Genomic DNA, 11,573 nt, shown 5'->3' with positions numbered 1-11,573 from the left:
ATCTGTCAAAAAGAAATTTCATTACAGTTTTATTTACGTTAAACAAATAAATGATCAAAAATGGGCATGGATGATATTATTAATTTTTTTTTAATTTTTATTTTTTTTTTTTGAAAGATTTTTTTTTTTAAATTTTTTTTTTTTAAATTTTTTTTTTTTTAATTTAATTTTTTAATTTAATTTTTTTTTTTTATTAACAATTATTTTTAAAAAAAAATTTCATATAATACCTTTTTTTTTTTTCAAAAATAATAATAACAATATAATTATTTTATAATATTCAATAATAGAAAAAAAAAAAAAAAAAATGAGTTTCCAAAAAATTGTAGTAGATCAACCAGTTGTCGAAATGGACGGTGATGAAATGACCAGAGTAATTTGGAAAATGATCAAGGACAAGTTAGTTCATCCATTTTTAGATTTAAAGATTGAATATTACGATCTTGGTATGGAACACAGAGATGCCACTAACGACCAAGTCACAGTCGATTGTGCCCACGCTATCCAAAAATATAATGTCGGTATTAAATGCGCTACCATTACTCCAGATGAAGCCCGTGTCGAAGAGTTCAAATTAAAACAAATGTGGAAATCACCAAATGGTACAATTAGAAATATTCTCGGCGGTACTGTATTCAGAGAACCAATCCTTTGCAAAAATGTTCCACGTCTTGTCAGTGGTTGGAAAAAATCAATTGTCATTGGTCGTCACGCTCATGGTGACCAATATAAAGCTACCGATTTCGTTGTTAAAGGTGCCGGTAAATTAGAAATGACTTTTACTCCAGCCGATGGTAGTGCTCCACAAAAATTCACCGTTTTCGATTTCCAAGAAGGTGGTGTCGCTATGGGTATGTACAATACTGATGAATCCATTGTTGGTTTCGCCAAATCATGCTTTGAATACGCTCTTCAAAAAGGATGGCCACTTTATTTATCAACTAAAAATACTATCCTCAAGAAATATGACGGTCGTTTCAAAGATATATTCCAAGAGATTTATGAAAAGGAATACAGAGGCAAATACGAAGCTGCCAAGATTTGGTATGAACATAGACTTATTGACGATATGGTTGCCTATGCTATGAAGAGTGATGGTGGTTTTGTTTGGGCCTGTAAAAACTACGATGGTGATGTCCAATCCGATTCTGTTGCTCAAGGTTATGGTTCACTTGGTCTTATGACTTCAGTCCTCCTCTGTCCAGATGGTAAGACTGTTGAAGCTGAAGCTGCTCATGGTACTGTCACTCGTCATTATCGTGAACATCAAAAAGGAAGAGAAACCAGTACCAATCCAATCGCCTCTATTTTTGCTTGGTCACGTGGTCTTGCTCATCGTGCTAAATTAGACGGTAATGATAGATTAGCCAAATACTGTAACGCCTTAGAAGCTGCCTGTGTTGATTCAGTCGAAGCTGGTTTCATGACTAAAGATTTAGCAATTTGCGTTAGAGGAACCACAAATGTTCCACGTTCCGATTACCTCAACACCGAAGAATATATTAACAAAGTTAGCGAGTACCTTATTAAAAACTTAACATTGTAAGCATTACTTTAATCATATTTATATAAATATTTCTTTTATCCAGATCCATTCCTTTATTTTTATAAAATATATCTAATAATTTTTTTTTTTTTTATAAAAGATAATAAAATAATTTCTAATTTTTTATAATTTAAATTTCTATTATTTAAATAAGGCAAAGTAGATTATAAAAATTAAATTAATTTTTAATAAAACATTATAATAATATTAAAATAAAATATTGTAGTTTAAAAATAAAAGAATAATAATATAAACATTTAATAAAATTATTATATTATTGCAATTTATACATTTATAAAACAATTATAAAACTTTGTGTAATTTTTTATTTTTATTTATTATAACTTGTAATGCACAAGTTTTATTGATTATGGTCTATTTCTTCAAAAAACCAATTTTTATATTTATCGAATCTTAGTAAATTATCGTGGTGTTTTAATAATGAAACACGATGACCAACACTAATAATGGTGATGTTTAATTCTTTGGCGATTTGATAAACTTTTTCCTCGAGGGATTGTGGAATAGAACTGGTGGCTTCGTCTAACAATGCAAACTGTGGAGAATGGTAGAGTAGTCTAATAATTGATATTAATTGCTGTTCACCAGGCGAGAGTGAGTTTAACCAATTATGGGTAAGGTCATTGATTTGTGCACTCTTTTTAATGAAATTTTCTCTATCCAAAAGGTAGTCAATATCTAGTCTAGCAAATAATTCTCTTAGTTGTTTCTTTGGAATTCTTTTATCTTTTTTAGAAAGAGGATAAAGAATTTGTTCCTCAAGTTCACCAAAAATTAAATAAGGTTGTTGAGGTAAAAAGAAAATCTTATCGCTTTCTGGTCTATTGATTCTTCCTTTAAAGAATGGCCACAAACCGTTAATAACTCTAATTAACGAGGATTTACCGCTACCGCTTGGACCCATAATTAATAAATTTTTACCTTTTTCAATGCAAACAGTGATATCTAAAAGAAAAAAAGATATTAGTAACAAAATTTTTTTTTTTTTTTTTATATAGTTATAATTACTTGAAAATAATTGATTTCCTTTTGGTGTAAAATATGTAATATCATCTAAAATAATATTTTCGCCTTGGTTTAATCTAATTGATCTATTGGTTGTATTAACATGAATCTCTTGGTTTAAACTATCGTTGCTACCATCTTTTTCATTTAATGATGAGGTTTCAGTTTCATATGAATCATCATTTAATACTTTTGAACAAACTTCAATCATTGATGAAATACGTGATATAAAACCAGCCAAGTCAGAGATATTAGTTGATACATTGATATATTGACTAAAGCCACTAGCTAACATAATACAGTTATAAGATTGCTAAAAATAATTATAAATTAAATTTGGTTAATAAAATAATATTTGAACTATTATAATGGTCATAATGATATACTTACAACTGTAACTTCTGCAGGTAATAAAGCTGATTTTGTGTGTAAAAAGAATACTGGCATTGCAATAATAAAGTAGTTTACTAATGGACTTAAATATGTGAATAAATCGGATGTAGCTAAAAATTAAATTAAAATGATATTAGTAAAAGTAAATAATTTCTTTAAATGATAAAATTATAAGGTACTTACTAGTTAAACCAAAGTTCCAAAAAATAACTCTTTTTTTATTTGCTAATAATGATTCAAATTGTATCTTTGCTTGTCTTTCTTCGACTAAAAATTCTTCTTCAAGTTTCTTTCTTTTCTCTTCAGAAATGCTTGATTTTGTATTGCCAGTTTTAGTGAATGGTGTTCTATTCTTTCTATTGATTACAGTTGATTCATCAGCAGATTCTTCTGAAAAATCTACACTATCGCTTTTTCTCAATGTTGTGGAGGCATCAGATGTTTTTCTCTTTGGTTTGTTTGATTTGTTTTTGGAATAGTTAAAAAGTGCAATTGATTCTGAAAAGTTACGGACTCTTTGATGAAGGTATCTGAAATCACCTTCTAATTTATCTTGAAGGTAGTTAATACTAACCATTGGCGATATGACAAGCTTGTTGACAAAGTAACCCAAGAAAAAGTAAGCATAGACAATTAATGGAGCATACCATTCAATAGTAGTATAGCAAAGGTAGGTATAGTAAATAACGACCATTGGACCAGTTATGCAATTTGATACAATCGAAGCCAAGAGAGTTGTAAATTTATCGATATCTGATGTAATACGTTGATCTGGGTTATCGATATTATCATTAAATGCAATAATTTTATAGAAGAGTGATTTCTTGAAATATACATTTTGAATATAAAAGCATAAGGTTTTTCTCCAGTTCCAGCCCATTAAAGCAACAATGAATTGAATCGAAGAATCGAATAATGCCGAAACACCAATTACACCCAATCCTTTAAATACTGATTCATAAAATAATTTTTTATCTCCAGTTGTAAATGATTGATAAACATTTGCAAGAATAATACCTATATAATTGTGTAATAATTAGTATATTTTTATTTTTTTATTATTATCTATTTTTTATTTTTTATTCTTATCAAAACTTACCAGTATATTTGCTTATATATGTTTGACCAACAGCGAAACCAAATAAAGTACCAACTAACATTAAAGGTATGACTGGGTTCATGTATAGAATTTTAACAATTTTTAAAAATCTAACAAACAATGCCCAATCAAACTTATTCTCTTTAATCTTCTTTAAAGTTTCTTCTGATTGACTGTAGTTTTTATTTTTGAAATCTTCATCTTCTTCGTAATCTTCGAAATCATTTTGATATGATGTAAATTTTTCGCTATTAATTGTATTTATTGTTTCATTATTGTTAATAGAGAAATCTTTATCTACATTCATTTTTATCTCTCTTTAAAGAAAATAAAACAAATATGAATATAAAAAATTCACCCCCCCTTTTTAAAAAAAAAAATAAAAAATAAATATATAAATAATTAAAAAAAATTAAAATTTAGAAAAAAAAAAAAAAAAAATAAAATAAAATTAAAAAAAAAAAAAACAAAATTAAAAATAAAGCAAAACGAGTGAAAATACCTGTTCCAGTATTAATCTTTTCCAGTATAAACTATATTTAAATATTATTCATTATGACTGTATATGATATTTTGGTTTAAAAATTTTTTTCGTAAATTAATTTGCAAAAAATACGAATTGTAAAAAAAAATATCTGTTTTTTTTTTATGAAAATGAAATTTAATATTTATTTTTGGATTGATCTCAATGAAAAAAAAGAAAAATAGTTTTAATTTAATCTTTATTAAGTTATTCTTTATTAAGTTATTTATTTACTTTCAATTATAACATTATTTAACTTTTTTTTATAATTTTCTAAATCCTTAATAATTGAATCGATTGAGGGTCTTAATAAAGGTTCAGAGTCCCAAGATTGTTGTAAAATTTTTGAAAGCTCGGTTGGTATGCTCTTACTAATTGTTGGTCTTAAATTCTAGAATAAATAAAAGTTAAAATGCTGATGCTATAGTTTTTAAATAGATATGAACTAAATTACTTACGAGTTTGGATGTTTTGTGAATAATTTGAAAATCAAAATCGATTTCGACATCTGAAAATGGTTTTTGATATTTTTTATTTTGGCATCTTTCAAATATTTCCCAAAGTACAATCGATAAGCTATAGATATCTGATTTCGAGGTGTAGGATTTCGATGATAATAGTTCTGGTGGTGTATATAAAAAATTACCACGAATTTCGTTTAAAGATTTATCTTCAACCAAGTTAAATCTTGAAAATACAAAATCATGGATTTTAATATTAATATTATCTAAACTGTTATTGTTGTTGCTATTGTTATCTTTATCCTGGTTACTATTGTTTGATGGCTCTGAAATTAAAAAACATTCATTTGTTATATTTCTGTGTAAAATAGGTGGTTGATGTTTATGAAGGTATTGAATTGTTTGTGAAATTTGAATTGCTAAATCTAAAGTATTTGACCAATTAAAGTCGATACTTTCGTCTTGTAATAGTTTTAAAAGATTACCACGGTATCCAACATGTTCTGTGACAATTGCATATTCTTGTTTATTAAATACAACACCTAAGAATTGAACCGCAAGTGGCGATTTGATAGACGCTAAAATATTTAATTGTTTAAGTTCAAATTCATCGACGGTGCTATTAAATTGTTTGATTGAAACAAGTTGGTTCTTATAATGACCCTCCAAGATTGAATAGTTATCTTTTATCATAATTGTTTTAATATTGGTGATTTCATTTGGTTTGATGGTAAAATCTTTTAATTTATGAGTGTTTATTAATTCGTTAATATGATTGTTGTTCGAGTTGTTTAAGCTATTATTTATAAAAAGTTGATTTGGAGCTGTATTGTTATTTTGTGAGTTGGGGTTATTTACTGATGATGATATAATTTTTAGTTTTTGTAAAATCTGAGAGAATGTTGGTCTTAAATCTGGGTTTTTATTGCAACATTCTTTGATCAATTCTGAAAAGAAAGGATGACAATTTATATTTGATGGTATTTCTGGATAGCCTGAGATGGTTTGTGCCATATTACCTGATGGTTGCTTATGTGTAATAATTTCCCATAAAACTATACCAAAACTATAGACATCCACTTTTGTGGTATATCCTCTACCTGCGAATACTTCTGGAGCAATCCATGATAATGTTCCACAAAATGTTTTTGCAGAACTGCCAATACCACTAATAAATCTAGATAAACCAACTTTAAAAATAAAAGACATTATTAAAATTAATATTTTAAATGAAAAGTTTAAATATTATAGATGAATGTACTTACAATCACTAACTTTAACATTATAATTGGTGTCAACCAGGAGATTTAAAGTTTTTAAATCTCTGTGAATAATCGATGGGTTATAAGTGTGAAGATAGTTCATACCTTGAGTAATATCAATTAACATTTTTATTTTGATATTTAATGATAGTTCATTGGGGGATGTTGTATCTAAGACATCTCTTAATGAGCCACGATCTAAATATTCGGTGATAATCGAAAGATTACCATTTAATAGACAGGTTCCCATAAACAAAACAACATTTGGATGTCGAAGACACTTTAAAATTTCTACTTCTTTGTCAAATTCTTCTTTTTTATCTTTTCTTAATAGTGATTTGAATATAGTTTTTACTGCTACTGGAGTACCCTTCCATTCATATTGACAAACTTCACCACATGCCCCTTGTCCAATTTTTTTAAAAAATACTAATTCTTTTTCTTCTATATTTAATTTTAATGCATCTTCAACTTTTACTGGTGTGCTTTCTCTTTTATGTTTTTTAAAATTTTGTTGATTTTCGTTTTCTATTTGTTGTTGATATTGCTGGTTTTGGAGTTGTTTTTGTTGATATGGGCTTTGTTGTATATGGATATTTTGGGTTTGGTGTTGTGTTGCATATTGAGTATGTTGGGGACTTTGATTATTATCATCTCTTTCCCTTTTGGCTAATAAAGATTTTTGTACAATAATTTGTTGTTGGTGGTGTTGATGTTGCTCTATATGGTGGTGTTGATTTTGTTGATGCTCTAAGTGGTGTTGTTGTTCCAGTTGAATCATCTGTTGATAATGTTCTTGTTGTAATCTCTGTTGTATTTTTAAAGGTGATTCATTAAGATTATCTAGATCAGGAAGTTCTTGAGTTTGTGCAATTTCGTTGTTTTCACATATTGACATTAGACTGCTGTCTTCTTTTTCAATCTGAATCATAAATTGTTGCGAGCCTTCATATAAAGATATTGAGTCGTTGTTTTCTAATTTATTAAAAACTCCTTTTTCTAATTTAATTGGTTCTTTATCCTTTCTATATAGTAAGCTATAGTTTCTACCTAACTGATTAAATATAACACTTCCAACTTCTCCTGACACTATTATTTCTGCATGTTTTCGACTGAAATATTGAAGATAAGAGGGTGTGAGTAAAAACCACAACATTTTTTTTTTATTTGTTTATTTTAGAAAATATAATAAATATACTATTTACCTTATTTTGTTGTCATTTAAAAATACAGGTGAGCCTCTGCCAATAATATTTGAACCAGGATTTAAACGAAATGATAATGGTGAACTTGAATCGGGTGAATTGAATAATAAAGTTGCTAATATTTTAGATTTTGCATTATCCCTCTCATTATCTGATGATGATGATGATTGTGTGTCATCGGTATTATCATCTTCGAAAGGTTGTGTATTTGACATAATAATTGTTTTATTATTTTTTTTATTACTTTTTTTAATAATTACAAACAAAATAAAAATACAAATATTAATACAATGATTACAAAAAAAATAGAATTATTGATTTTATTATTATAAGAAACTTTCCAAGAAGATGGTTGTTGTTTTCTATTTGGCAGATTTGATAAATAAATAAATATTAAGAAAAAAAAAATGAAAATATAAAATTTTAATTCAAAAAAAATAATTTATTATTATTTTTTTTTTTTTTCAAAAAAATAAAAAAAATTAAAATAGATATTTTTTTATAGCCATAATTAAAAAAAAAAAATAAATAAAAAAAATAGAAAAAAATTGTTGTTTGTTATTTTACATCTATTGGTAAATTTTATTAAATGGATAAAAAAAGAGATAATTTTTTTTTAAAAAAAAGATATTTTTTCTAAAATTTTTAAATGAACGATAATTGATTCAAACTAAAGATAATTTTTAATCACTGGTTATGTGATAATTAAAAGGAAAATTATTTTTGGTGTTAAAAATGTAAATGGTTTTAATCGATTGTAAATTAATACCCCCCCTTATCTACATTAATACAATAATTTTTTATTGGTTTGGATATTTTAAATATATTTTGTAAATTTTTTCATTACAATTTCTTTTGTTGCTTTGATTTTTAACCTAAATAAATGTTTCCTATATAAAAAAGCACAAATACAGGCCACACCAACAACACCTACAACAACACCAACCACTATCTTCCATTTGATATTTTGTTTTGGTGATTTGCACTCTGAGAAATTTGATGATAATAATGCAGAGAAATCTGAATAAAAAATAAAAACTTTTAATATAATAGTAATAATAAAAACAACTTCAATAATTTAATATATTACCTGGATCGATTAAACATTCATTGACACAATGTGGTAAGTGTAATGTGATAGTTACTGAATCGTTGAGTTTGGTGTATGATGTTGTTAAAAATGTTGGTTTCGAGTCTGATACTACTTTGTTGATGAATCTACCTACAAAATCGATATTATTCTTTGAAAGTTTAATATAACTGAGATCATATTGATTTTTGAGATTTTCAGTGTCTAATTGAGTTTCTTTACTGTTGCAATCATCATTGGTTAATTCGGTTGTGTTTGATTCCATTTCGAGTTGAAGTGTGTTTAAGAATGATTGGTATTTATAGTTTTTAATTAAAACTGTGAATTTAATTGAGTTGTTGGTGAGTAAAAAATCGATTCCTGCAAATGAAACTGATTTATCGTTTTCAATTTGTTCAATGGTTGATATAACTTTGAATTCGTCTTGGTTTGGTGATTGTTCGAATGTATAAATGTTTGATTGTGTTTTGATTACTGTCCAATCTGATACTAATGGATAACTCTTGACAATATTATTATTAATATCTATTTCATTTAATGATTTGAGGAAGATTTTAAAGTTGATTCTCTCATTTTGAAAATCTACAATACCTGTGCTGTTATCTACATTTGATGTTGGTGGTTCAGTTGTTGTGGTTGAATTATCTTTATTTCCTCCTCCAAGCATTGATCCACAATCAAATGATGTATATCCTAAATAACATTCACATTTACCATTTGATGTATTACATTTACCATGCGATGAACAGTTCTTTGGACATTCGAATATGTTTTGTGGTACTTTTGAATAAATGTAAATATCTTTACCAATATAAACAATATTGTTTTGAGTGATATTGACACTGTGAATACCTTTACCTGGTGGTGCTGTGCAATTAATTAATTCATTTGAAGAGTGTGTAACTGGACATGTTTTTGATCCGATTATAACTGATAATTGGTTGTGTTGTTCACCGAAACTACCATAGAAGCTTGTTTCGCCACCATTTTCATTTGATGGGTTAACTGATGTAATATAATGTTGACTGAATTCACATTTGTCACCCCCAAATCCATTATTACAATCACAAATACCATTTGATGTATCACAATGACCTTGAGATGAACATGTTGGATCTTTACATTCGATGTATAATTCTGAACAATCATCTTGAGTATAGTTGGTATTACAACTACACTTTCCAGTATTGGTATCACAATTACCATGTGAACTGCAATCGTTTGGACATACGATGTATAGTTCTGAACAATCGAAATTTATATAGTTTGGATTACATTCACATTTGCCTATTAAAAATATAATTGAAAAGAATAAACATTTTTAATATGAGTTAAAAAATAATGTATTTAATGAATGAAAGTATAATAATGGCTTTAGTTATTTTACCTTCTAATTCGTTACAAGTACCATGGCCACTACAATCGTTTGGACAACCTACACAAGTACCAGTGCTTAAATCGCAAATATCTCCAAATTGTGAGCCTACACAATCATTTGGACATTGTTTATTATTGAGTCTATTGTTTTCGAAAACTGCAAATACTTTTTTAGTTTGATTATCATTCTTTATTACAACTAGTTGTTTTTCTGATGATAATGTAACTGATGTGATGCAAGTAAAGTTGGTGAATCCAGTGTTAGTTACTTGACAATTTGTGCCTGCAATTTTTATAGTTTGTTCTGATTGACCTAAATAACTTGAGAAGAATGTACCAATTGCATATACTTTATTTTCAGTTGTAATAATTGATGTAAAAGTTGGTGGATTACTGACTAGTGAAAAAGTATAATGTAAATTATTACCCATATTGTATAAAATGATTGATGTACTATTTAAGAAAGAATCTTGATTACAATAATATTCATAACCATATCTAATAATTGCTTGTGGAACACTTTTGCACAGTCCTTTACCTAAAATAGCTGTATTAACATAATAATGGTTAAGTTGATGACCAATATCAATACCACTAATTATAATGGTTGTTTGATTATGGTATTTAACTTGTGGTTTATAAGTTGTACATGGAATATTCTTATCATAATTTGTAAATTTATTAGTACTACCTGCAAATCTATCATACATTGTGGTTATAAAGAGGAAATTGGTTGGTTGAGATATTGATGATGGCATTGAAGCAGTACTATTAAAATAACAAGAAAAACATGATGGAATGGTACTAATAATATTTTAAATGATAAATCAAAAATAATTGTTAAAATTATGATACAATGGTTCATAAAATAAAACTGTTAATACAAACCCTGATAATTGATTATTTGCAACAGATAAAACTGTGCCGCACCATGATTCAGGTATAGTACCTGTTAATTGGTTATTATCATAAATGTATTCTGAACCTTGTCCATTATATTCTGGTAAATTACCTGATAGGTAACTAGATGCATATTTAACAGTTTTTAAATAACCAACATCGGTAATAGGAGGTAATTGAGGTTTAATTGTTAATGAATTTGTTACAGTTAACGAAAATGCAAGATTTGTGGTTGGACTAACTTTAAATGGAATTTTATTTTGATAAAGGAAATCCTCACTAACAAAACCCATACTGATAGATTGATAATTGACAAGATTTGATATATCGTAGAATTGAGTTGGTGTTTGAAACTTACCATTATAGTGATTCATAAAGTTAATATAAGAGTTTAAGTGAAGATAAAAAGGAACTTGATAGTTTGAAGGAAATGTAAATTGAGCACTTGAAGCATTTAAATATTGGAAATTTGTAATTACTTCTGATGGATTCAATGTATTGCTAAAAGTAAATGTAACACTATCGAATTGATAACCTCTAAAGTCTGGGAAATTACTCATGGATAAAGTCAAATGCTTTAAATTTTTATTTTCTGCTCCACTGTCTACCTCAACAATAGTATTTGCTGACAAACTTTGATGCTTAAAATTCTTGACATTCTCTACATATGACATTTTTAAATTTTTTATTC

The 11,573-nt window shown here is 27.1% G+C and overlaps 4 protein-coding genes across 4 annotated transcripts; 1 reads left to right on the top strand and 3 right to left on the bottom strand.

The window, feature by feature from the left end:
* Positions 1-307: 307 nt before the first annotated feature.
* On the top strand, positions 308-1,716 carry DICPUDRAFT_154640 (uncharacterized protein; the record flags this gene model as incomplete). The annotated part of the gene is made up of 2 exons (XM_003290104.1): positions 308-1,542; positions 1,701-1,716. 2 exons carry the CDS (start codon positions 308-310, stop codon positions 1,714-1,716), a joined length of 1,251 nt encoding a protein of 416 aa, XP_003290152.1.
* A 118-nt stretch (positions 1,717-1,834) lies between these two features.
* Positions 1,835-5,348, bottom strand: ABCD3 (uncharacterized protein). Its single transcript, XM_003290096.1, has 6 exons — positions 5,321-5,348; positions 4,065-4,268; positions 3,149-3,982; positions 2,963-3,075; positions 2,576-2,885; positions 1,835-2,512 (listed from the first exon to the last, which is right to left on the bottom strand). Exons 2-6 carry the CDS (start codon positions 4,144-4,146, stop codon positions 1,908-1,910), a joined length of 1,944 nt encoding a protein of 647 aa, XP_003290144.1. The 5' UTR covers positions 4,147-4,268; positions 5,321-5,348; the 3' UTR covers positions 1,835-1,907.
* Positions 5,349-5,891: 543 nt separating this feature from the next.
* On the bottom strand, positions 5,892-6,800 carry DICPUDRAFT_8978 (uncharacterized protein; the record flags this gene model as incomplete). The annotated part of the gene is made up of 2 exons (XM_003290095.1): positions 5,892-6,238; positions 6,314-6,800. Coding segments are annotated over 2 exons (834 nt in total), but the record flags the coding sequence as incomplete, so codon positions are not given.
* Positions 6,801-8,332: 1,532 nt separating this feature from the next.
* Positions 8,333-11,556, bottom strand: DICPUDRAFT_36890 (uncharacterized protein; the record flags this gene model as incomplete). Its single annotated transcript, XM_003290094.1, has 5 exons — positions 8,333-8,535; positions 8,606-9,892; positions 9,993-10,786; positions 10,871-11,005; positions 11,096-11,556. 5 exons carry the CDS (start codon positions 11,554-11,556, stop codon positions 8,333-8,335), a joined length of 2,880 nt encoding a protein of 959 aa, XP_003290142.1.
* Between the last annotated feature and the right edge of the window lie 17 nt (positions 11,557-11,573).

Source organism: Dictyostelium purpureum (genome assembly GCF_000190715.1).
Source record: "Dictyostelium purpureum unplaced genomic scaffold DICPUscaffold_208, whole genome shotgun sequence".
NCBI classification, from domain to species: domain Eukaryota; phylum Evosea; class Eumycetozoa; order Dictyosteliales; family Dictyosteliaceae; genus Dictyostelium; species Dictyostelium purpureum.
Note: the sequence above shows the minus strand (reverse complement) of the source record. Positions and strands in the feature narration are given on the sequence as shown.